Source organism: Berghia stephanieae, chromosome 1 (genome assembly GCF_034508935.2).
Source record: "Berghia stephanieae isolate SIO BIC M18660-M18661 chromosome 1, UCSD_Bste_1.3, whole genome shotgun sequence".
Classification (NCBI taxonomy): Eukaryota; Metazoa; Mollusca; class Gastropoda; order Nudibranchia; family Aeolidiidae; genus Berghia; species Berghia stephanieae.
Genome location: NC_088360.1, coordinates 89,867,208 through 89,894,813, shown reverse-complemented (window position 1 = coordinate 89,894,813; position 27,606 = coordinate 89,867,208). Strand labels below are relative to the sequence as shown.

Sequence of the window (27,606 nt, the reverse complement as noted above, 5' to 3'; positions counted from 1 at the left end):
TTGAAAAATATCAAATATGGAATATTGTTTCAGTACTTATTATTGCAATTGAGAGCAAATAACACACAAAAGAAAGGAGAGTTAACAGTTTTCAAATTGATAAAATAAGGTGCCAAAAACAAAATATAGACAAATTAATATATAGTGATTATAGTAGTACTGGTCGTATGGATGATTGTATGGTGGTGGTTGTAGTAGCTGTGGTAGGAATGATGATGTAGTGGTAGTTGTAGTAGTAGTGGTGGTAGGGATGATGTGGTGTTATTTGTAGTAGTAGTGGTGCTAGGGATGATGGTGTGGTGGTGGTTGTAGTAGTGGTAGTAGGGTTGATGATGTGGTTGTAGTTGTAGTAGTAGTGGTGGTAGGGATGATGGTGTGGTGGTGGTTGTAGTAGGAGTGGTGGTAGGGATGATGCTGTGGTGGTGATAGTAGTAGTAGTAGTAGTAGTAGTAGTAGTAGTAGTAGTAGTAGTAGTAGTAGTAGTAATAGTAGTAGTAGTAGTAGTAGTAGTAATAGTAGTAGTAGTAGTAGTAGTAGTAGTAGTAGTAGTGGTCTTAGAGATGATGATGTGATGGTGGTTGTAGTAGTAGTGGTGGTAGGGATGATGATGTGGTGGTGGTTGTAGTAGTGGTGGTCTTTTAGAGATAATTGTGTGGTGGTGGTTGTAATAGTTGTGGTAGGAATGACGATGTGCTGGTAGTTGTAGTAGTACTGGTGGTAGGGATGATGTGGTGTTATTTGTAGTAGTAGTGTTGGTAGGGATGATGATGTGGTGGTGGTTGTAATAGTAGTGGTGGTAGAGATGATGTAGTGGTTTTGGTGAGTGTTTTTTTTTCAGTGATAATAATAGCAATTTGTCAAAAAGGAGGAAAGTGTCTCCGTCTATCGGTCAAACGCAAGCAAGGTGTAAAAATAACAGGAACATAGTTTTGTATTGGTATTATGTAATATATTACTATTACTATTAATTTAGTTCTTGTAAAGATTTAATGGATGGTTGCGAGAGAGAGAGAGAGGAGGAGAGAGAGAGAGAGAGAGAGAGAGAGAGAGAGAGAGAGAGAGAGAGAGAGAGAGAGAGAGAGAGAGAGAGAGAGAGAGAAATATTTGTCCCTCCCCTTCCCCTTCAACCATCAACTTGCTAATCAAAGAACACCACTGGTCGTCTGTGTCAATTGTGACATCTGGTGCCATTCAGTCTGGCCCGACGTCATAAAAACGGGACCGTCACTAAATTTCGCGAGACTATTGCACTGGTGTCAAAATATGACATAAGACATAATGGTGATTTTGTGGTTTTGAGGGAAATGTTTGACACGGCAAATTCAGCGGAAAATTTCTGAGAAATTCTCAAAATCACTGTTTATTTATCAAAATTTTTTTTTAAAAAGGAGGAATTGTGATGGGGATGGGCATAGATAAACTACCATTTAGGTGCCCAAATATTCGACCGGCGGTGACAGCCCAAATTATTCACCCGGCGAAAAAGTTCCGGCTCAAATCTCGATTTTTTTCTTCTTCTTTAAAAAAAATTTTTTTTTTTTTTGGAATAGTGACGACGGACAAAAACCGGAGGTTCCGGTTTAAAACCGGCTGGTGGTAAAAAAACCGGATTTCCGGCTAAAACCGGAAAAGTGGCATCCCTGCCCCATTGCCCTCCCCCCCCCCCCCCTCCCCCTTGTTTGTTTTGTTTTTAAGGGTTTTACGGCGCTTGCAACACATTAAGGTCATATCAGCGCCAGTAAAAAGGAAGAAAATGGGATAGTAAAACGTTCTAGAATTACAATAAAGCATCCAAGAAAAGGGAAGACAAAGGGGAATTGGTTCAAATATGAAACAGGTGTAGATTCCAAAAGCACTCCATCAAAGTACTTGGTTTGAGATCACTAAAAGTCTCATCTAGACACAAGCACAGATCCCCGCTAAGAGGAACACACTCAAATGTTTTACAAATCATATATAATATAAAGAAAGCATAATACAGTGCATAACAGAGAGATGATAAACAAGGAAAAAAATATCATCTCCCAAAACTAACTATACATTCGACTGTTTCCGTGTCAGCCAGGGCATCTGGCCAGGACCAGGACAAAACCAAGTAATCTCATTCCAAGACAAAGACAGAAAGCATGTTGGAAAACAGATATAAGGGGATAGAAGACACAGTATGTACCCCCCTGCCCACTATGGGAGGTCAGGAACCCCACCCAGGGAGTTCGAGGAAACCGTACTGGAGTGTATAGTGCTTAACGAAAGTAAGTAATCGCTAACTGAACTGAATTTAGCGACGTCATAACTTGTACTCACTACTCTAGATATTTTTGTTTTTATGGGTTTTACAGCGCTTGCAACACATTTAGGTTATATCAGCGCCAGTAAAAAGGAAGAAAATGGGATAGTAAAGAGTTATAGAATTACAATTAAAGCACCCAAGAAAAAGTAAGACATAGGGGAACTGGGAACAAATAGGGATCAGATGTAGATTCCAAGAGCATACCACCAATGTACTTAGTTTGAGATCACCTAAAAGTCTCATCCAGACACAAGCACAGGTCCCAACTAAGAGGAATACACTAAAATGTTTACCAATTATATTATATAATGTGTAAACTAAACATAATACAATGCATAACAGAGAGATGATTTACAAGGAAAAAAATATCATCTCCCAAAACTATAACTATACATTCGACTGTTTCCCTCCCAGCCAAGGAGCTCCGACAAGGATCAGGACAAAACTAAGTAATCTCATTCCAAGACAATGACAGGACACAATTGGGAAACGGGTATGGGGGGATAGAAGACAGAGCATGTACCTCCCTGCCCACTATGGGAGGTCAGGATCCCCACTCAGTACTCTAGATAAACTTCTCGCCCATGTGGTTATTGCTTAAAGCCCAAAGGTGTATAACTTGTGGGTTATCCCCCTTTGTTTACAACACACATCACATGTGACTCTTTAAAATGTTCTGCTTGTCAAATTCATATTTGTTGAACCGTCTTCGGTACATAGGAATGCTGGATACTGGGTGTACACAGCAGAATGATGGATGTCTCACAATATGTGATTAGTAGATACATTGCTTTCAGACCACAATGTGGCCAATTTTCCCAGGAGTGGCCATCCAGAAAAAGAGACTCACCATTGGCCCAAGGGAGTCTGTTTCCCTGTCTCAGGAAAATTCAATGCACTGCAGAGGGATACACGCAAATGCTCACAGAATATATATTAAAAACTAAAAACTAAAACAGTGCATTATAGGAGGATGGCTACAATGATAATATACCTCATATAGGGAACTTTACATTTCATTGTTTCCCCTCTCAGCAAAGACAATTAAATGCAGAAAGTAACCTGGAAGTGGAAAATAAAAAACCCTATCCCATAACTCAACTAAAGTCATAGATAGGTGAAAAAGGTTGAATGACATGTCAAAACGATGGATGTTTTGTTTGTTTGTTGCTTTAGGTCTCTTCCAACACAATTGAGGTTATATGAGAGACTGCTGAAACAAAAAAACAAGCAATCTAACAAAAATAGTACAAATGTAAATCAAAATCATAACCTAAAGATATCATAAGCTAAATTATAAATAACCAAGAACAAAAAGGCAGAAGATTTACAGAAAAAAAAAAAATCCCCTGTCAAAAATACAATCACAAACCAAAGAAGCAGGATAGGCTAGTAAAGAGAAGAAGAAACGACATCACTATCGGATCGTACACCCATGGGAACATCATAGGTATATGATTCAATGGTGATGCTCCCATCCAACCACCCGCAAAACGATGGATGGTAATTGATCATAATGAATAACAATGGCAGCCATACAGCATGATTATTAAAACCAAACAGAAACAAAAGTAGGAAAAAAATCAAAATGATCAATAAAAATGAATATTAAGTAAAAATCTACAAAAACTGTAGACCAAATTATATACTGTAAGAAGCATAAAAAAGATTTCAACATTGAGGGTATGTCAACATTTTTAGTAAACAAAATATATATGTATTTGATTAATAGGTATTTTCATAGATACATGGACATTAAACAACTTATCTGTGTAGGCTTTGAGCATTAAACCGATACATCAAGTTACATCATGGTTTTCCAACCGCCGATGTGTATTATGTGCATAGTTGTATACCACTCTCCTCCTCCTTTTTCTTTTTTACCCCAACCCAATCTCCAAAGTGAAATTAAACTACAAAACAGATCAAAGCTTAATATCTCCAATGTTTCCCATAATTCCTTTTTTGATATACTAGTGCAGGGAAATAAAGACTATCATGAACCGGCACTCATCTATTAATTTGATTATAATACTGGATTGAGGAAATCAACACAGATCAAGACAAATCTTTTGAGCATTCAACGATCGAAATGGGTCCAGTAATAAAGTCTGTGGGTTGGTGCAAATGAATCTGGCAACAGGGTGGCCAGATGGCGATTCCCAAGGCCGTGGTCAAATTAAGGATCTATCATTATGCCCTAGCAGGTATTCTAAATAGCCCTGTGAGTCAACGGGTGATAGAATTACCTTATTTCTTTAAAAAGGTTTGCATGTTACTTATACATCAATCTGTAACAGTTTTATAATTTTTTAGATTTGCCAGTAATTCTGTGCTCGCTGGCAGACGTTTAACATGGGCTGCGTGGAAGAATGTTAACCCCCAACCTCATTTTTTTTTTCAAAAAGAATAGAAAACACAGCCCAAATATATTAGTTGTAGATTAAAAATGGGTCAGAGGCTATTCATGTTTGGCACTTAAGTTTGGGTTGTGTCCATTTGGGCCCCAGTAGCTTTGTTTGAGAGGTGGACCTAATTTGTCAGACAATATATTACCATAAAGTTATAATGGTGAAAGTCCAGAATCTACTATCTTATAATAAAGTTTGATTTTTTTTTTTTAACTGCTTATTGACCTAAACTGTCAAAGCGACAACAAAATAGGAGTTGAGTCTTTTCAATTTCAAATTTTGGCAGTCTTTGAAAAGTCCTTGTTATCGAACAATATATGAAAAAAAGATTTCCTAATCAAACTTTTAAAAGGCATGTGATCAGTGTACAATAGTTCTGCAGTTGCTAATGTGAGATAACATTAATACCATTATGTGTTATTTGGCTATACCAAGAGCTACTGTTAGATAACATTAAACAACAAAGAGATTATCATGTGGCAAATGGCGATTACAGTCAATAAAATCACTGAGTATTACAGTTTTGGGCAGCTTCATCTTTTCCTTGATTGGCTAGAGCTTTTCTTTCTGAATATCTATTGGTCTTACGAAGAAATCCCTTGGGTTGATGTTGGCTTTCTTTGACAGGACTGTTTGTGATTGGATTTAATACTTTGCTTGTGGTCTGATAGTAAAAGAGGAAATAAAATCAATGTCTTAATAGACGTTATAAATTCATAGGGAAATTTCCTTTAATCCTTACTTAATGGAACATCAATGTGTAGAGGAATTAATCAGATATTAAGAAAATTAGGTTACATGATCATTTAAAAATACTACTTTATTTTTGCCGGTTACATTATGTGTTTACTTGATTAATAGTCTGGGCATCCAAAAAGGTGGTGGAGATGAAAATGCTGATGATGATCATCATCATCATAATCAGTGATGATAATGACAATTTGTCAAAAAAGAGGAAAATGTATAGGTTCATTGGGCCAACTCATATCAAAATATATTACTATATCACAGCTACGTAACATTATAACAATAATACATTGTATTTGTTGAGCGCGAAGAAGTGCTCAGAGCAGGTCATCAACACATTAAAATAATACACTTCTTTTGTAAATATTTACTGAATTGTCCTTTCCCAACGAAAAGTTTGAAGGATCATAACATTAATCATACCGCTCACTACATTAAGAGAACATGATAAATTTTTGACCAAAAGTATTTGTTTTATCTTTACAAAGCACACTACAATACCTTTGTTACTGCAATCTTGTGACTATGCAGTTTATAAAAAAAAGAAAAAAAAAAAAAAAAAAAGAGAGAGAGAGAGAGAGAGAGAGAGAGAGAGAGAGAGAGAGAGAGAGAGAGAGAGGTAGAGAGAGAGACAGAGAAAAGGATAGAGAGAGAGAGGGGTAGAGAGAGAGAGAGAGAGAGAAAGGGAGAGAGAGAGAGACAGAGAGAAAGGGGAGAGAGACAGAGAGAAAGGGGAGAGAGAGAGAGAGAGAGAGAGAGAGAGTTAGATGACTCTGCCAGAGTGAGTTATGAATTGATTTTCTTTTTTTTTTTTATGGCCCAATCCCCTACTCAACATCTTCTCATCCAAGGTCACCTCTGGTCTTGTGTCACAATTGACATGTGGTCCCAACCTGTCTAGGCTGACGTCATTATAACGCATGTGTCACTAAAATTCATGCAACTGAGCACCAGTGTCAAAATTTGACACACCAGTGTCAAAATTTGACACAAGACATGATGGTGATTTTTCAATGGGTCTACGGTGAAACCACCTAAGAAAATCCCAGAATTCCGAGTATCCCTAGAAGATTATCACCCCTGGATAATGATAATGATGATGATGATGAGGATGAAGAAATAACTACTTTTTAATTTACCTCTTTGACTTTTGATCTTGTGGATGGCCCAGACATTTCACAAGTCGTGGACGATTTGCTGTTTTTCACCTCTGTCAGTGATTGTTCAGGCTTTGCCTGTTTTGATGGACCTTCTAACCATGACATGGGATCTGAAAGGAGATTTACTTGCAATCTTATGGAAAGTAAATAAAATGGAAACAAAATCATAGATCTTCGATTTGTGAAATGGGGTCTTACAGGGATGCCCAGGATTTAAAAAAAAGTTTCTACCATTTCGAGGCTTTGAAATCTTATAATCATGGATTCATCATCATGTTGAAGTTTAAAATAAAATTAATAATAAAATATTTCATACCCAATATAGTATAAAGAACACACCCAAAGAAACAATGAAATCTATATCACACCAATTACATTATTCCCATCCTCGTTTTCATGCTATGTTATTTTTTAATACTTTAGAAAAGATGTTGAGTTCAATTAAGAAATAATTTCATTTCTGAGTGAAATAATATTTCCCCCCATTTTCTCTTTAAATAGATCTACAGGGGAAAAAATATGAGTTTGACCAAATCCTCACCCCCTCCCCAACCCCATAAAAATCTAATAATGGATTATCTATTTTTCTACCGCAATCCTCTTCCATAAAAATGATGCATTACACGTTTAACTGCGTGTCAGGGTAGTATACAAACAAGGACAAAAGTTTTTAACATCAAATTTGATTTTAAATTAATTGTATTTCCACATGCCATTCTTGACAATAATAAACTTAGTTCCTGAATTCAATATATTTCCAATTATGCTGTTAGTATAATATTTTATTTATGCCCATTCATCTCAAAACACAATATGTAACTAAAGATTAAGGAAATTTTTGTCAAGACATTCAATTTTCTAATTACTAGAAAACTAAAACAAGGTTTATCGCTAAATGGTAATCATGAAATAAATCTAGAAGATAAATTAAGTTCCTTTACCTTCATAGATGACTCTTGATTTCTTGCTATCTACAACTAAGGGCAAAGATTCTGTTGATTCTCTTTTCCTGAGAGAACTTCTTGTGACCCGACTGACAGGCTCTGGTTGTTCATTTATTAGATTGGTCTGAGCATCACCATGACACAAATCTTCTTTAGATATTGATGATTGCGAAGACTGTGATGAATTTCTTTTTCTAGTTGATATTCGCTTTTCACAAGGCTTTGGAGAAGAAATTGGATCTTCAGTGTTCTTTGGCATTTTCGCAATATTTACTTCTGATGCAATTTTCTCTCTTTCATCTTCTTTTTTACTATTTGTTGATACTTGAGAAGAGGAAGGTGAAGACAATTTTGAAGTTCTTTTACGAAGGGACAAAGGTGATAATTTCTTACTGGGTGGAGAAGCCAACTCCTTTCTTTGAATGGACGGAGAGAAATTTAAAGATGTAGAAGTTTTTGCTTCAGCATTTTTAACATTCTCGTCAACTACAGAGTTTGCATGAACAATTTCACTTTTATCTTTGTCTTGTTTCTCTTTTGAGTCTTGTGCAAATAAGGTAGCTTTGGACGGAGACTTGTTAACAATATCAGTTTTAGAATGACAGCGATTTTCATTAGTTTCAAAAGCATTATCACTTTTGGGCATTACTTTCTCATTGTTCGAACAATTATCATCAGCTTTATCATCTGGGGTCTGTGTTTTACTGCAGCCTTTTCCTTGCTTTTTCAGCATGTGAGCTGCAGAATGGAGAAGAAAAATATTGTGAAGCTGAAAAGACTATTCAAAAAGGAGCAAATAATACTTGACCTCCATGACACAGGGTGATTAGTTTTAGCTAAATTACTTTTAACTCCAACACTCAAGTGTAATTATAGCATACAAAGTGGATTACCATATAAACACTTAAACGCTCTCACTCAAGATGATAAAGATCTAGATAATTCAGGTAAGCATCACAGTCACAGCAATCTCTTTTTTTAAACATATACTTTAACTTTCAAGTGTTTCAGTGACGAGACTGATCATTGTTATGATTGACTACTTTTCACTTTTGACCATTCTAGCTCGACAATGGACCTCAGCATTTTGCCTACAGATGATGAAACATAACATGATTATGCTTATGTCTGGGTAAATATGACACTTATATAAGATTTATTTATTAGCTGATCGTGATATGTATGAAATAGCAATCAAATATCTTGAAAACTAAAGAATTTTGTCGGATTTCCGAGCAGATCGAGGAAAAATATGAATGTTTCTATCTGAAATTTAAGAGAAAAAAACTCTTTTAGAAGAAAAATACTTTATTTTTTATTATATTTCATCTAGAGTGTTTAGTCTATCCGATAATGTAAAAATGCAGTATTCTTGATGACAATCGTTTTTTCAATAAGAGATAAAAGCAAAAAGTCTTAACTCAATTTTATCTGTTTATACTGGTTCCCATAGCAACAAGTTTTATTTTAAAAAATAAAAAGCATAGAAAGAAAATTTTAAGTGATAAATGATCAGGAAGATGTGGTCTACAGCAAAGCTTAAATGAATCAATTTGTGAAATTTGGTCAATCTTCCAGGTTTTCTCAGCCAGCCACACATATACTTACTCAAAACACGGATACGACAAGTGAGAAGTTCAGCCTTATCCTTGTGTTCTTTGGCTTTTTGGAAAATTTGCTGCCTTTCATCTCTCATACAATCCCTATCTTTTTTCACATCGTTGAGTTCAGATTTCAACTTCTGTCAATAAAAGACAATCATAAAAAAGAATAAAGTTTTCTCTGATATTCCATGTCATGATTATATGGAAAAAAAGATAAAGAATGTTATATAGTCTGTTTATAAAAACCAAGACCTGTAAATTAAACAATTAAAAAAAACAAATTTAATATACAGCAACTTCTTCTAAGTTGTCATAAAAGCAAAGAATAAAAGGATTATCAATAACGGCAAAAAACATTTTGGGGGATATTAAATGATGACAGGTCATTATAAAGTGAAGAATAAAACTTTGAAAGGGTGAGTGCATAAGACATTGCATCAATATTCATTGGACCCAGGTTCAAGCATGCCTTCCGTTTCCCTTGAGCAGGAATTTAACCCATCTTGCTTACTGACTGACACCTTTCTTAGATTAGTTCTTCCTTTAAAGGGACTAATACAATGGAACTGGAAAACAATGGAGAGGAGAAAAAATCCCATCATCACATTTCACACACCCCTCATCAAATAAGTATGTGTACTTCAGAACAAAAGGCGAGTTTGAATAATGCAATGGTTAAATTTTACCATCCTCCTACACTCACCCCAAGACTAATGACCCACCCTCCTCCCAAGGCCAGTGCAACCACTACTACCACTAATAGTGACTATTAACTGTACTTCAAAAGACGTACTAACAATCCCTATGATCAGAAAAGACAGCCTGAGGTGCAACATAGTATAATGCTCAAACACTTTTCATGAATTAACTAATCAGAATCAGGAGTCACCCAGCCCCTACTCTAAGTTTAATTATAGATTCTGTATAAATTTTTTTGAGAATGAGACTGACTGAAAATAATTTAACATGTCACCAAACTGTTTATTTGTATAAAGCTCAAAATTGTCTGTAACTGGTTTGGTTTGACCTTAGGAAGTGAAAGGATATTTCTTCAGGAATCAAGATTTGAACCTAAAAGTATTTTTTCTTTAAATTATATTATATAGATTTATAAGACTAACAATTGACATTTAAGGAGGGTGGGAGGAGTAATAACTACACAAAGTAAGGACATTGTCAAAAGGGAGTTAATACATTTCATGACCTACAATAATTGCTTCAAATGACAATCCTGAATGAAATTTACCTCAATCTCTTTATGGCCCCCATAAGTTTCAGATGCTTTCAGAGCATTGATTTGCTCAGTCAATCCCTGACACTTTCTACGCTCCATCTTTAAATTGGAATCCAGTTCTTTACATCGTTGCTCCCACTTTATCAGAATCTGTTTTCAAAAATAAAATAAAAAATAAGGAGAATGAAAATCAATTAATATCTGTCTCAATAATAAATATCTGACCCTGATGCTTTTTGCATTCTTTTAGCCAAAAAGGGGATGCAGCATTTGCTGTTTTCCACACTGCACCCACAACATTTCTGAAAAATTGCAAAAATTAAACTTTATTTTTCAGAAATTTTAAACAATCGGTGGAAGTTGTAAACAAATTGGTCAATTTTTGAGTACTTTTGAAACATAGTTTATGCATCTCTCTCTCTCTCTCTCTCCTTCTCTTTTTACCAATCTATATATGGCATCATTTTCTCTGACCAATTGTCTGTTAACCTAAATTTCACTATATCCAACAGCATCTATCTCTATCTATCTTCCTATCTTATCTACGTACAGTGGAACCTCTCGATTACGACACCTCCGAATAACGACAACCTCCTGATAACGACATTGACCCGTGGTCCCGATTTTTTTTCTATTTAAGATCAGTAAAGAAAACCTCCAGATAACGACGCACTTTTTGATAAAACCTCCGAATAACGACATCATTTTGGCGATTTTCGGCAGTTTTCGGAGATATCTGATACTAAAAATACCGAGTATGAGTACTCAAAGTTTATAAAAACGATTCCTGCTTGAACCAATGAGAACGCAGCTTTTGAAACCAATGAGAACGCAGCTTTTTTTGGACGAATCTTGGCTGATATGCATTAATTAAAACCAAGGTATAAATGTAAGTGTAAGCAAGTAAGCACAAAATCTTGGAAAATGTGATATTATGTGGTGATAGTAGTAGTAGTAGTAGTAGTAGTATTTTTTTGTTTGTTTGTTTGTTGCTTTAGGTCTCTTCCAACACAATTGAGGTTATATGAGAGACCGCTGAAACAAAAAAACAAGCAATCTAACAAAAATAGTACAAATGTAAATCAAAATCATAACCTAAAGATATCATAAGCTAAATTATAAATAACCAAGAACAAACAGGCAGAAGATTTACAGAAGAAAAAAAATATCCCCTGTCAAAAATACAATCACAAACCAAAGAAGCAGGATAGGCTAGTAAAGAGAAGAAGAAACGACATCACTATCGAGCGTACACCCATGCGAAAATCATAGGTATATGATTCAAGGGTGATGCTCCCATCCAACCACCAGCAGTAGTAGTAGTAGTAGTGGTAGTAGTAGTAGTAGTAGTAGTAGTAGTAGTAGTAGTAGTAGTAGTAGTAGTAGTAGTAGTAGTAGTAGTAAGGTAGTAGCAGCAGTAGTAGTAGTAGTGTTTTTGTGGGAGGAGGAGGAAGAGGATGAGGAATTTTATCTAACTCACTTGTTTTAAAGGGTTTTACAGCGCTTGTGACACATCTATGTCATATCAGCGCCAGTAAAAAGGAAGAAAATTGGAGAGTAAAAAACATTCTAGATTTACAATTGAAATGGCATAAGAAAAAGTAGGACAAAGGGGAATGGTCTAAATAGGGAACAGATGTAGATTCCAGGAGCACACTATCAGTGTACTCAGTTCAGGTCACCTAAAAGTCTCATCCAGACACACGCACAAGAACTCTCTAAGAGGAATATACACTACAATGTTTTGTTTGTCTTGTCAATGTTAATAAAAACTGGTCCTGCGGGCCTTACCACGCCAACTTTGTCCGCCATCTTGGAAACCTCTAAATAACGACACCTCCGGATAACGACATAAAAACTCGGTCCCGTGGCATGTCGTTATCGGGAGGTTCCACTGTATTCATTTATCAATCTTACAATACATTTATCTATCAATATCACTCTATCTATCAATCCTTCCATCTAAATTAATATTTCAGCACGATGTTATAAACAAATGATAAAATAATCTTATACCATCTTATTTTATATATGTAATATTCCATATAAGCCTAGTTTTTACAATTTATTATCTATTTGTATCTATCATCAAATAATTTGCAATTAAACAAAACAAAGGGGTGGGGGAAGAAGGAGAAAAAAAAGAATAAAACAAAAACAAACAAAAAAAAGAAAAAAGGAGAGAATTGTTTTTGAAGTTAAGAAAAAAAAATGAATTATAAAAAAAAATTAAGCTTAAAAATGAAAGACATCATCCCCCTCAAAAAAAAAAAAAAAAAAGGAAAATACACAATGAATGATATTTCTATATTTAAAATTTTAAAAAGGCGAATAATGTCTATGTTGGTAGACCAGCTCTTTTGAAATCCACACTTCTTAATCAGTCTCATAGCTAAACATCCAGAGAGATCGCCTTGACATAACAGAAGAGCTCCATACCCCAAGGCTTGTGGGACAACAGATTTTAGAGGGCATACACTAAAAAAAAAAGTAAAATGGCATCCTACTCACCTCCTTGCCAGATTCTAGACCAGCTGATGTACTTTGAGCCTCCAAAAGCTTGACAGATAATTCTTCTTTTTCCCTCTGGGCAAAACAGAAATTGGTAATCTATTACTTATTGAATTGACAATACTGTCAAAGGTTTGAGATTAGAGAAAAGTAAAAGAAAAGCAAGTCCTAAAAATTGGAATTCAAGCTTACCTGCGTCATTGGGTGATATAATAAAAGGTGTGAAATAAGAACGAAAAAGTTACTAATCCCATGCTCAGGTAATTGATGAAAACAATGATCAAATAGTCAATCAAAATACAGTTAATGATAAATAAATAAATAAATGAATAAATAATTGAGCACACCTTGAACATTAAATAGCAACTCAGAATCTTAATCTGGCATTATAATGAACAAAACAAATGAAACATTTTGGAGGAATTCAGCACAAATATCAATCAATGTTTATATCTAACAATACTGTTACTTGTAATCAATACACACGTTATCAAAAGCTTCATTGACCTGGTGACTTTTGTCTGTTTACATTACTCTAAATCCTAAGAAGGAACTTGTATGGAGACCATTAGTAGCAAATCTTCCATACGTGTTTTGCAAGGATTCCCAACATTAATTTAAAAGTGGCCTTTAAAAAATGGGCAGGCCGAATTCAGAAGTGTGGACAGGCCATGAAAGATTATTTTGAGCAATACAGTATTAATACATACAACCTGCTTTGGTAAGATTTCTGATATGTTCCTGATATTTCATTTGGAATCTCCCTCAGAAGCAGTTAAATAAGACTATGAAGGCCTGCATGCATGCTTCTTTTAGAGTGATCAAAAGAAAACAACTCTTTTTGATTTTTAAAAATTCCCAAAAATCTCTAGGTACTCTAAGAACTGGACAAAAGAGAAGTGGGGCTCGAGTTGAATGACTGAAGCTTATCATATTACAACCCTTTCATAAATGACTCTAATTTTACCATGTATTGTTTAAGACAATTGCTTTTTTATTTGTCTAATCATTTCATTATAATAACACTAACTGAATGAGTGTCAAATTTAATTTAAAATTTAAAAAATCCACAGAACATAGAAAAAAAAAACTCACCTCTAATTTCTCTGCCACCTCTATGACTTGTGACAACATTGTCTTGTGTTCATCTTTTATCTGTTGAAGTTTTGTATCTTTGTCCAACAGGTCTTTTTCAAGCTTCTGAATGTTGAAACAGGTGTCATCTTTACTGGACTTACTCTGTTGTAGTTCATCACAAACCAACGATAGATTTGTGGATAATTTTTGTAACTCATCATCTTTGCTCTGTATTGTCTTCTCAAGTTTGGATACTTGTTTTTCAGTATCTGAGATTTGTTTTTGTGCACTTTGCTGTGATTGAAGCAATTGATATACCTCATCCTCTTTTTCTTTTAATTGCGATGTCAAAGAAACTTTCATACTTTCCAGTGATTCAGAACTGTCTTTGTATTTTTTAATGACATTGTTTAACCCATCTTCCTTTTCTCCAAGTTGGCAAAGAAGTGATTCATTGCTTGAAGTTAATATTTCACATTTCTTCACTTCCTCTGCAATTTGTTGTGATAATAATTCCTTTTCGTCACAAATCAGAATGAGTTCTTCGTTCTTCAATTCCAGCTGGTTATTCAAGTCTGCCTTCAGTCCAGTCAGTTTTGTGATTTCCTCACCTTTAATTTCCAAGGCAATGCGGTCTTTTTCTTGCTCTTCCAGCAAGACTGAAATTTTTTTATTCTTCTCTTTTATTTCAAGTTGAAATTCTGACAGCTGAGTCTCAGATGAAGATAATTTATCCTGAATCAATTTTACAGTTTGAAATGACTCTGCGATTTCAGTTTTCAATTCCCCAACTTGAAGAATGAGATCTTCACATTCCATAGATTTATTTTCAAGAGCTTCTTGAGAAATTTTGAAATCTTTTCGAAGGTCACTGTCTAACTCTTTTATCTTTTTTAATTCTTCATTGTCATTTTTCAAGATTTCAATAGCTGTTCTCAATTCAAGCAGGTGGTCATCATTTTCCTTTGAGTCAAATTTCTTAACATCTTTGTCCTCCTTGGTTTCTTTGATAGATTGTTTCACAGTTTGGACCTCATTTTGTAGCTCTTTAATCTTTTCTTCAGCATTTTGAAGATTAGAGGCAAGGGATGATTTTTCATCTTCTAGAGCAGCCATATCACAATTCAAAGCCTCGACCACATCCTCTAAAGTACCAGCATTTGAATTTGATTCTTTTAACTCCCTCTTTAATTTTGAAACTACTTCTGTTAGTGAATCAATTTCTTGTTGCTTCTCTTGAATTTTTGTGAACAATTCTGCAAGATCTATTCTTAGAGTGTCAATTTCATTGGCCTTCACAACAATTTCCTTTTTCTTTCTGGCAAGACTCTCATTTTGATCCTTTATTACATCATGTAATTTTGTCAGGTCATCCCTAACATCCTGAGCAGCACAACTAAATTCCTCAATCTTAAGCTCTAAAATCTTATTTTTTTCTACAACTCGTTGATATTCTTCGAAAAGCTCCTTGTTCTTTTGCAAAAGGCTATTTCTTTCAGCTTCAATATTCACTTTTTCTTTCTGGATTTCATCCATTTTATAGTTCAAGGCACTTTGCACTTCCAAAGTATCCTTTACCTTTTCATCATGATCGGTCTCCATACTTTCAGTTCTCTCATCCAACACTTTTTTCGTCTCAGACAGTTCCTTCTCTAAATCAGCCACCTTTTCTTTCAAACTTTCTTTCTCTGCAGTTAAATGTTTAAGGTCATTTGTCATGTCAAGCCTCAATTTGGAGTCACTTTTGGAGAGCTTCTTCCCATTTTTTGAAACTCCTTGGCCCTTCTTTGCATTTCCTTCAGTTGGTTGTGAACCTGATTTAGCTATCAAATCATGCAACTTTTCATATTGTACTTGAAATTCATTCAATTCAGAAGTATTCTGGATCGCTTCTTTGTTCAAATTTGATTCATTTGTCATAAGTTCTTGTAAACGTCCTTCTAATGCCTTATTCCTATCCTGAATGTCATGTAATGTTACACTGAGATTCACATTCTCTTGTTTTGTTGCTTTAAAATCTTTTTCAATTATGGACTTTTCACTTTCAAGGTAATCCAGCTGACACTGAAGTTCTGAAATGTCAAAATGTGACTGGGCTAAGGTTTCTTTAAGGTTAGCTACATCTCTTTCAACGATCTTATCTGTTTCTAGTTCTAACTTCGCTGCCTCCAGTTCAACTTTAGTCTGATCCAGCTCTTTCTGCAAAGCTTCTTTTTCAACAGTCAGGTTCCAAAATTGTTCATTTGTGTCAAACTTCTGTGTAGAAAAGGATTCATTATTTAAGTTGGTGGTGGACATATCACTTTTCAAACACAAAAGCTCTGCTTTTAGACATTCTTCATTTAGATTTTGCTCAAGCCGCTCTTTTTTTAGGACCTCATTTTCTTTCTTGAAATATTCCATTTCCTGTTTCAAATAATCACTGGAATCCAATTCCAATTGTTGGCCTTTTCCACTTTCACATCTGTCTTGAATTTCATGATCTCCATTTCCACATTCCTGCATCACATGGTAGTTATCTGCTTGTGCATTTTCCAAACCTGTTTTCTTATTCACACTTGTGTGTGACTTTTCTATTTGCTTTTCCATTTCAAACAATTTGGTTTCAAGACTCAATTTTTCCTCCACAAGAGCTTCCAGTTCTTTGGACATCTGTTGAACTTGAGCTTGATCTTCTTCAAATTGCACTTCTAGATTAAATATTTGTTTTTCCTTAGATGACGCTGAGATAATCAGTTCAGACACTTTCAACTCATTTTCAGAAACAGTGCTTTGCAGCTCTTTGCATGTTTCATCAATTTTCTCAATTTGCTTATGCAGGTTTGAATTTTGCTGTTCTAAATCTTTAGCATTGGTCTCAAGAGAATCTCTATCAATTGTAACAACCTCCAATGATTTCCTTATACTGTCAAGCTCAGATGTAAATTTTGATTTCTGAGATGCAATGATTGTCTCAAGTTGGGTGAAATGATTGCTTAAATTAGTTAACTCCTTTTTGAGATAGAATACATTTTTATTTCCTTTTTCAACTATAATTTCTGTCTCTTCTTCTAATACACAATTACTGGCATCTTCAAAATCATCATCATTGATTGTGTTTTTCCCTTTTGCATTTTCTTCTAATTCAACTCCTGCAACTGAACTTTCTGTCTCAATCCCTGAAAGCTTCTGAAGAATTGTTTCACCAGTCTTTTTCACATGACCAAAATTTTCCCTCAAATCAATTGTCGCTGATATAATAGCCATCAAATGTTCTTTAATGAGATTTTTTTCCGCTTTTATACTTTCAACAGAAGATTTTAGGCAACCATTATCAGAAAGTACTTGTTCAATTTGTTGCTGACATCCCACAAGAGCCATCCGAGTAGTTTCTAGCTCTGACTCTACAGCTGCTTTGGATTCCACATTCTCTTTTTCACATCTGAGTCGTTGCTCATCAAATTTCAGCTTCTCTTCCAAATCTTTAATTTTGTTTTCATTCTGTGACATCTCTTCATCTTTACTAATCAGATCTCGTTGCATTAGATTCACTTTGTTCTCTGTTTGTTCAAGTATTTCAGTTTTCTTTTCAAGTATAGTTTTCATTTCTTCGAGCTCCTTTATATAAGATTTTGTCAGATCTTGATTTGTACTAAGCTCAGCCTTACATGAACACAAATTATCTTCTAGTGAAGAACATTTTACTTTCAATACGTTCAATTGTTCATCATTGTCAGCACATAATTTCTGCAGATTTAAATTCTCTTGCATTTTAATCTCTATATCACTCTGATAGGATTCAACAGCTGTATTCAATTCCTGGTGACTAATATTCAAACCATCAATTTGACACCTAAGTGCATTAGATGCATTTATTTCTGCTTCCAAAAATGCTTTAGAATCCAAAATTTCATTTTCTAGTTTGCCAATTTTCTCCTGTACCTCTATCATTTTCAATTCTTCACTCTTCTTCATTGCTTGAAGATCCTCACTTTGTTGCTTATTCAATTCAGATTTTGCTGATAAATTATCCTGTTCAATCAAAAGGTCTTGCTTCAAAGCAGCATTTGTCTTTTCCAACTCCTCAATCATGGATGTTCTAGTTTGTAAATCTGCAATCAAAGTCTGAATTTCATTTTGCATCTGTGAAACTCTGCATTCTCTTAACTCATTATCAGAAGAAGCTGCAGAAATTTCTGCTTCTTTATTTAGTAATTGTTGGGCAAGTTGATCATGTGCCTTTTCCATTTCACAGAGTAATGATTTAGTAGTAGAAATTTCCTGACTTTTGCACATATTCTGTTCACTCAGAGTCATCAACTGTGATTCCAAAACTTCAACATTGGAAGACTTAGATTCAATTTCATATTTCAAATGTTGCACTTCTTTTTCTAAATCTGATACAAGATCGCAATTCAAATGCTTTTCAGATAGAGATATGATCAGTTTGTAGCTTTTGTCCTGCAATTCAATTGATAGGTCTTCACATTTTGTCTCCATATCAGAAAGAAGAAAAGTTTTTTCTTCCAGAACTTTACAAAATTCCTCCTCTTTATATTTCAATTGCTGCCTTAGTTTTTCACACTCCATTTTTGTCTCAGCAAGTAATGAATTGATGGCAGAGGTCTCCTTTTGCTTCGCCACGTGATCCTCATTCAGCTTTATCCATTTTGATTCCAATTCATTGAAACCAGCTGTTTGTGTTAACATTTGATCCTTTAAAGTCTGCAGTTTTTCTTCCAGATTCACCACAATATCATGATTTGATTGATTATCTGAGAGAGAGATCATGAGATCATGACACCTATCTTGTAGTTGTTCAGATACCTCCTCATATTTTCTTTCCATTTCAGTAATATAATTCCCTTTGACATCTAATTCATCTTTTAATTTTTCTAACTGATCTTGTAAATGTAGCTTTTCAGATTTATACTTTTCACACAAAAGTACCACTTCATCATGTTTGCTCTGCCATAAGGTTTCAGTGTTGATTGTTTGTGTTTGCAAATCTGCCAGTTGTTTATTCAAATCAGAAATAATTGTATCTCTCTCTTCTGTTTGAGTTTTTGCCAGCATTTCACTTTGTTGTTTCAAATTTTCAAAACTAGTGCTCATTGTTTCCAATTCATCTCTCACTATTTGCAATTGATTTTCACTTTCCTGCAGCCTCTCAGATACTTTCTCGAGGTCTCCTTTCGTAGTGAACAGAAGGCTATCTCTTGTTTCTAAATCTCTGGTTAGTCTTTCGATTTCATCCTGTGAGAGTTTACTTTCAGATTTATGTTTTTCACACACAAGGGCTAATTCATCATGCTTGGTCTTCAAATTTTCAAGTTCTTTACTCATTTCTGTAATGGATGTCTCTTTCTCTGTTACAGTTTTCGTCATTGTTTCACATTGTTGCTCCAAATTCTCTATACTCAAAGTCTTTGATTCCAATTCATTTCTTACTGTTAGCAACTGGTTTGCACCTTCCTGTAGATTCTTAGAGGTATTTTCAAAATTTCCTTCCACAATGATCAAAAGATTATCTTTAGTCTCTAAATCATGTGTCAGTGTCTCTACCTTTTCTTGTAACAGTGAATTTTCAGATTTGTGTTTCTCACACAAAAGTACCACTTCATCATGTTTGCTCTGCCACAAGGTTTCAGTGTTGATTGTTTGTGTTTGCAAATCTACCAGTTGTTTATTCAAATCAGAAATAATTGTATCTCTCTCTTCTGTTTGAGTTTTTGCCAGCATTTCACTTTGTTGTTTCAAATTTTCAAAGCTAGTGCTCATTGTTTCCAATTCATCTCTCACTATTTGCAATTGATTTTCACTTTCCTGCAGCCTCTCAGATACTTTCTCGAGGTCTCCTTTCGTAGTGAACAGAAGGCTATCTCTTGTTTCTAAATCTCTGGTTAGTCTTTCGATTTCATCCTGTGAGAGTTTACTTTCAGATTTATGTTTTTCACACACAAGGGCTAATTCATCATGCTTGGTCTTCAAATTTTCAAGTTCTTTACTCATTTCTGTAATGGATGCCTCTTTCTCTGTTACAGTTTTTGTCATTGTTTCACATTGTTGCTCCAAATTCTCTATACTCAAAGTCTTTGATTCCAATTCATTTCTTACTGTTAGCAACTGGTTTGCACCTTCCTGTAGATTCTTAGAGGTTTTTTCAAAATTTCCTTCCACAATGATCAAAAGATTATCTTTAGTCTCTAAATCATGTGTCAGTGTCTCTACCTTTTCTTGTAACAGTGAATTTTCAGATTTGTGTTTCTCACACAAAAGTACCACTTCATCATGTTTGCTCTGCCACAAGGTTTCAGTGTTGATTGTTTGTGTTTGCAAATCTGCCAGTTGTTTATTCAAATCAGAAATAATTGTATCTCTCTCTTCTGTTTGAGTTTTTGCCAGCATTTCACTTTGTTGTTTCAAATTTTCAAAACTAGCGCTCATTGTTTCTAACTCATCTCTTACTGCTTGCAATTGATTTTCACTTTCCTGCAGCCCCTCAGATGCTTTCTCGAGGTCTCCTTTCGTATCGAACAGAAGGCTATTTTTAGTTTCTAAATCATTTGTCAGTGTCTCTACCTTTTCTTGTAATAGTGAATTTTCAGATTTGTGTTTTTCACACAAAAGTACAACTTCGTCATATTTGCTATGCCATAAAGTTTCAGCGTTGTTTGTTTCTGTTTGAAAGTCTTCCATCTGTTTATTTAAATCAGATATTAGCATGTCCTTCTCTGTTACACTTTTTGTCAGTGTTTCACATCGTTGCTCCAAAATGTCAGAACTGGAAGTCTTTGTTTCCAACTCATCCCTCACTGTTTGTAATTGGTTTTTCAGATCCACCACAATGCCCCTGTCAAACTGAACAACTTGCAACTCTTCAGAAACTTTTTCATATTTTCTTTCAATCTCAATAAGAAGATCATCCTTAACTTTCAAATCAGTTTTCAGATTTTCTTGATTGCCTTGTAAAAGACTATTCTCATTTTTATGTTTTTCACACCGGAGAACAACTTCCTCATGTTTGGCTTGCCACAGTGACTCAGTTTTGCTCATATTTGTGTTCAGATCTTCCAGTTGTGTCACCAAATCTTTGATGGTTGCCTCTTTTTCTGTGAATGTTTGTTTGAGAAGCTCATTTTGTTGCTCAATGTGAGAAAGATTAGAAGTCTGAGTGTTCAATTCACTTCTCACTGCTTGTAATTGCTTATCTTTCTCCTGTAATTCTAAAGAGGACTTTTCATACTTTCTCTCCAAACCAAATAGAAGATTATTCTTAACTTCTAATTCATTTTTCATTTCTTCCAATTTAGCATGCAATAGAATATTTTCTGATTTGTTCTTTTCACACAAGATAACTGCTTCATCACACTTTGTCTGACATGTTTCATTTTTCCTTGTTTGTGAGGGCAGCTCTTCAGAACATTTATTCACATCGGTGATGACTGTCTCTTCTAAAGATGCACTTTGTATTATCCTTTCACAGTTTTGCTCCGCATCTACAAAATTTGAGGTCTGTGATTCTAGTTCCCCTGTCACATCTGGCAACGATTTTTCTGCATCCATCTCACTAAAATTAAACAGCTTTTCTTTTAACTCTTCAGAATCTTTTTCATATTTTCTTTCCTCATCAAAAACATTGTCATACTTGACTTTCGTATCATCTTGTTGATTTTCCCATTCACCTTGTGAAAAAATCTCAGCCTTGTGTTCAGAATATTGCAATGGTTCATCGTGACTGGTAAGAGAAAGAGATCCATTATTGCTAGTTGGTGATTGCTGATCTTCTAACCTTGTGTTCAATTCAGAATTAATTATATTCTGTAGAGATTGTGTGTGAATTTCAGATTGTTGATTCATGTCTTCCTACACAACTTTTTACCCCACTGAAGGGTAATCTAAATGGACAGGTAATACTATTGATTCAATTCAATATGAGATTTCGTAAAAAGTTAATACTATACATGATGACCTGCAAATCTTTACTAGCAATTCGCTAACCTAGGGTTGCAGAGAAATCTGTGGAGAGAGATTCAATACATTCTTTAAAAAAGATAAATAAAATTTAATAAATCAACCGAGTAATTAATAGATTGATAAAATAAATTTTACAAAATATATATAATAACAAAATTGTGAGGTCTTTTGGGTTTTTTTTTCTCTCTTCTGTTTCATTTGTTTATTACATCGATGTAGGCATGTGACCAGTGACTCAACAAGTCACTTTATTCCAGATGTTCTGCCATTTTCAAGTGACTTTACATACATTACTCCTAATCAGACTCAATTATGAATAAATATATTACCATAGACTAAGCCTGACATTGTAAAGATGTAAGACGGTTATAGTAAAGGCACACGGAAGGCAAATTGAAATGCATGAAATAGAAACTTGGTTCTGTTATCACCTCATGGGGGAAATAACTGTAAGCTATTGAGTGAATTAACAGGCTGGCTTCTGGCAACATATTTTTAAAAAAAAGAAATTTGAAAAAAAATTTGAATATTGTTGAAAAAATTTGATTTGGCTAACCCAGTTAGAGCTTTATAAGAAGAAGAAGAAGATAAGAAGAGAGTGAAAACCCTTCAAAAGGAACAAAAGTCAAAGTACTTGTGGTCTAAAGTCTAAAGGAAAACCCTTTCCAACAACTTTTCATGATGTCCAAATTGTTAAACGGGCAACAATCCTCTCTGGTCACTCTGACTCTGATATGGGAAAAAACGAATTTCCTCTGAAGTCCTCTTCTTCTTCTATCAGTTCCACTCTCTGCCCACTGCCCACACTGTGTTCCCCATGTGTTTGTGCAGGCACATTGGAGTTACGAGTCCGAATAGCCATGGGAGACTAAAGTCCGAATTGCCACTTCGTCAAAAGAAGCATAAAAGTCAGTCAATGTAACTGTGGTCTAAAGGAAGGCTTTTCTAACATCGTTACACAAAGTCAAAATAAAATCACGACAAAATAGTACATATTCTGATAGTGTTAGTGTTAGACAGGTAACAATCCTCCTACAGTCCGAAGAAGGGATTTTTAAGCTGAGTCAGTCTAAAATGGGCAAAACAGAATGTCTTCTTAGCCCTTCTTCTGTCTGACAACAAAAGGCAAATTGATCTCCTGGTACTGGTACTAGACTTTTCTAAAGCTTTTGGCACTGTACCACACAAACGATTACTATTAAAACTCGAGTAAAGCAGAATTTGGAATACTGGTGGTAATGAAACATATCAGTCAGAGAATATGGAACAACAACCACAAAATTTTCTACTTTGGTTCAACAAATGGCTTTCCAATCGAATGCAACAAGTTGTCATCGATAGAAACTCAAGCGGCAAATGCCAATATCAAACAAGAAAGAGCCTTATACTACTCACAATTACACACTGCATGATCATCCCTTATAACATATTGACTCCATAAATATCTCAGTGTCAATCACAAGAAGCTAAAGTGCCAAACCCACATAGAACATATCACAGTAAAGGCAAGTAGGATGCTGGGGTTTCTCAAAAGGAACATAAACGAAGAATTAAAGCCCAGGCGTACACAGCACTTATCAGGACAATATCAAATATGCCAGCGCCATGTGGGACTCCTACACAATTTGACAATATAGAAAAAGTACAAAAAGCAGCTTCAAGATTCGCAACCAGATCCAGTCACTTGAATGGAAACCATCAACGATCAAAACTCACCAATCAACATCCCAAACTACATAAAAAGCAAATCAGATTGTCCTAATATTTATAAGTATAAGTCGGTATAAGTATATCTAGAGAGCTGCGCCGGTGTTACCAATACTTAGCTTCTATACCAGGACAAATCATTCGTTTGGACAGAAAAATAAATAAAAAACTTACCGCTTACCGTAAAAAGCAGTTTAGATTTGAAGATACATTTGTTTTCTATCAAAAAACATTCGGTACTAGATAATCCTTGATGAATATCAAAAGTTGTGTTTGAAATTATATCCTAAATATTTTCATGATTCATTCCTCGCTAAATCGTGTGTGTTTTTCGTCTGATTCAGTGGTTGGTGCCCCCTAGTGCCAGCCGCCTGCCGCGCAAAACAAAGGTTTTTTTAAAAAGTTTATTGGAGAAAAGATACGGAAAAAAGTGTCCCTAGATAGGTATGCAATTTGGTGCATAAGTGCAGTAAAAATTGGTGCGCAAAATTAGTTCGTAGAGGATGCGAGACTGTGTGTGTGTGTGGTGTGTGTGTGTGTGTGAGTTTGTGTGTGTGTGTCTCTTTCTTTCTTCCTTTTTTTTTTGGGAGTGCCTACGTACACGGTAACGGGGCATCTAGCCTCAGGATCTATGTACACGTAAACCGGTTTACCGTTGCAACATTCTGCTCGTGTGTGTGTGTGTGTGTGTGAATTTTTTTTTTTAATCAAAACAATTTTAACCATTAATGGCGAGATTCCATCTTACACTCCCCAAACTCCAGATCTTAGTCTTAATGTTATCATTAAAAGACAAGCTTTGCGATTTATAGTTTAATTGAAGCCCGAGTCGAAATATACTCTTACTACTGTTCCCTTGGTGGAAACGATTTATTCTGCATAAGCAATCTGGAGAAAAAAATCAGTGTCACTGTAAAAGGTTAAAATATCACGAAGTACGCACCGTGAACACCGCTGTAACAATCCTTTGATCTACGTCATCAGGCAACCCATTGTTTCTTCATCTTTCCCATTCCCCCTTACTATCCCCCATCCCCCCCCCCCTCCCCCTCCTCTCCTCCTCTCTCTCTCTCTCTCTCTCTCTCTCTCTTGTCATAGTGTTATCCCTCCCCCTTCCCATCTCAATGTAAAATGAAAACGTTCTGCTGTTTGCAGATACATGTATGATTGTTTTGTTTTCTCTCTCTCACTCGGCTAGGATTAAAAACCAAGACATCAGGTAATGGGTGTCTAATGCCAAAGTATAGATTCTCTCTTTGGCCAATTTAGTCACGTATGTGGCAGCCCAGCTATTTATTATGTTCTGTCTATAACACACAATAAGTGGGATTCTGGGGGTGGGTACGAAAGAAATCAAGGTCATAAGTAACCGTGCACAAGAGCTGTATAGGGAATTGGTTTCTGGGGGTCTTGCAAATACCAAATATTTTATGGAAAGCTCTTTCTAACTCCAAGACGTCTGGTTTGTTTTGCTATCTTGGAACAAACGAAACAGAGATGTCTTGATGTGTGACCTAGTTGTCTGATTTTGTGACCTCGATGTATCCTTTTGTGTGTGCAAGCCATGCGGGTAAGTACAGCGATAGCTTGCCAGTTGAGGAAAAAAAGGAAGAAGCAACGTATCCGCATTTGAAAAACAAAACAAAAAAACTGAAAAAACAAAACAACTTAACCTTTTAAAGGCGAATATCAATCTTACTTGGACCAAAAATAAAATCTTACCGTTTTCATTAAAAGACAAAAAACAAATTACAATTTAAAAACTTGAGCTTTTATAGGGCAATATCCACCCAACGTGCTCAAAGCGCTTTTTATCAATATTCTTACTGCTCTTATGGTGGAAACGTTTTTTTTTTCTGCGTTAAAAAATAATATAAATGAAGACTATTATTTGAAAAACAAAAAAAAATCAGTGTCACTGGCAAAGGGTTAATTGCAGTACTCCTGCATCCTGTGAGACTCCTACGGCACTTGCTAATCATAAAAAAGGAAATAGCAGCAATCAACAATATTAAGGTGAGAAAAAAAAGAAGAAAAAAAAAGTGGGTGGGGGGGGGGGAGAGCAAACCCAGTAGCAATGCAACCTTTTAGCGGCGAAATTCGATCTTTGACCTAACACCAAATCTTCTATCATCAAAAAACAAGTAACGGCAAAACTATTATAGACAATTGAAGTCCGAGTTGCGATAGTCTGACTACTCTCTTGGTGGAAACGCTGTATTCCCCGTTAACAATAATAAAGATAAAAGCAAACTACTATCTAAAAGCAAAAAATTAGCTTCGCTGTTAAGGGGTTAAGAACACCTGCAACTGCAACTGCCAGCATCCTTGAGATGCTCTTACGTCACCAAGGTCACCAATCGACACGTCTCCCTCTCGTCGGCATGCATCCCCCCCTCCACTCTTTCAAGGTGGTGGTGGCGGCGGATAAAAAAGGCCTTTTTCTCTTTCATTCAATCAACTGGTCTGCTGGTGGACCCTAGGCCTCTCTACAAGTCCAAGAAATAATACTCACTTTTTCTCTGCTCCAACGAAAATATCTACCCCCTACCGGTCTAATTATTTGTAGCAGACGACAAATTTCTCAAAACGGTCACGTGACACTATAAAAACAACACAGGAAGTCCATGAAAGCTTATTTACGGCATTTCCTTTGAACCGTGTAAACAACAAAATTTCGTTTTCATTCGACTCAACGGGTCAGATTGGCCGGTATTTTTTTAACGAACTAAAGTTCTGAAAAATCAAAATGTTTCTTAGAAAGTTGAAAGATGCTAGTTTTTGAAACAGAGGTAGGTTTTTTTAAAAAATCTTTATATTTTACGTGAATGCATGCTCAAGGCGAGTTGGACGTGCAGCGGAGGTTGGTAGGCCAAAGGCCCATTTCTCTAGAAGTAATAGTAATGGCAATGGTGATGATAATGTAAATATATTACTATTGAAGTATGGGGTGCCTTATCAAAATGGGAGTCCGAATTGGCACAACTGGCAACTGGATGTCCTAAGACTAAAACTGTCCTAACTATTGGCATGCATTGGGCACAACAGGGTGTCACTGGTCACAATTGGAATTTTGGAACACAGGGTCGGGTCAGTCTTAGGGTGGGTGTTAGCGGATTCAAAGCCAAACGCACAAATAAAATGTGATAATGGAAAAGCATTTTATCGAAAACTTTAGATAAATGGTGTTTGCAACAGTTACTATTTCCTACTAAGCTATTTTTAATTTTTAAATCTCGATAGACAGTTATTAAGATCTACTCTCTACTCTCCGGTGTGCGGCCAAAGAAGTCATTTCAAAACAAAACAAAATATTTTCATTGAGCTGAGGGAGCCATTTTGGGAATCATGTTACTGGTGAAATTGGTCATGTTGAGATTAACAATAATGTTATATTACAAGACATCTGATCGTTATTTTCTTTTAAACCTATTTGGTACAAAACAAAACCTCTTTCATTACTTTCATTTTCCTTCTTGTAAAAGTTGTTTCAAATTTGACTCAAATTTCGAAAGTACTCATTACTCACTACTCGCTCGAACTCGAAGTTTGTATCGATACTCTACGATTCCGGTCTTCTTTCGGTGAGTGTTTTCAATCCATAATCCATGTCACACACACACACACACACACACACACACACACACAACACACACACACACACACACACACACACACACAGAGAGAGAGAGAGAGAGAGAGAGAGAGAGAGAGAGAGAGAGAGAGAGAGAGAGAGAGAGAGATGTGATGCTTTATATCACGAGTTGTTCATTTTTCTCGACGAGGCGATGACTGCTGCCTACCATCTCTTGTGGAGTGGGTATAATATTGATAATACATGTCTTAATTTGCTTGATATCCCAGTAGCCGACATAAGTGACCACATTATCCTTTGCGACCGTTTACATCAAAATTGCGGCATCTGTTAGAAAAGTTTTTTTCCCGGTTCAGATCATATATATTAT

At 35.5% G+C, this 27,606-nt stretch overlaps 1 protein-coding gene across 1 annotated transcript; it reads right to left on the bottom strand.

Moving 5' to 3' along the window:
* Positions 1-1,529: 1,529 nt before the first annotated feature.
* On the bottom strand, positions 1,530-27,185 carry LOC144961051 (uncharacterized). The gene is made up of 8 exons (XM_078894386.1): positions 27,104-27,185; positions 13,997-21,976; positions 12,902-12,976; positions 10,403-10,540; positions 9,161-9,293; positions 7,550-8,290; positions 6,588-6,718; positions 1,530-5,365 (listed from the first exon to the last, which is right to left on the bottom strand). Exons 2-8 carry the CDS (start codon positions 21,815-21,817, stop codon positions 5,207-5,209), a joined length of 9,198 nt encoding a protein of 3,065 aa, XP_078750512.1. The 5' UTR covers positions 21,818-21,976; positions 27,104-27,185; the 3' UTR covers positions 1,530-5,206.
* Between the last annotated feature and the right edge of the window lie 421 nt (positions 27,186-27,606).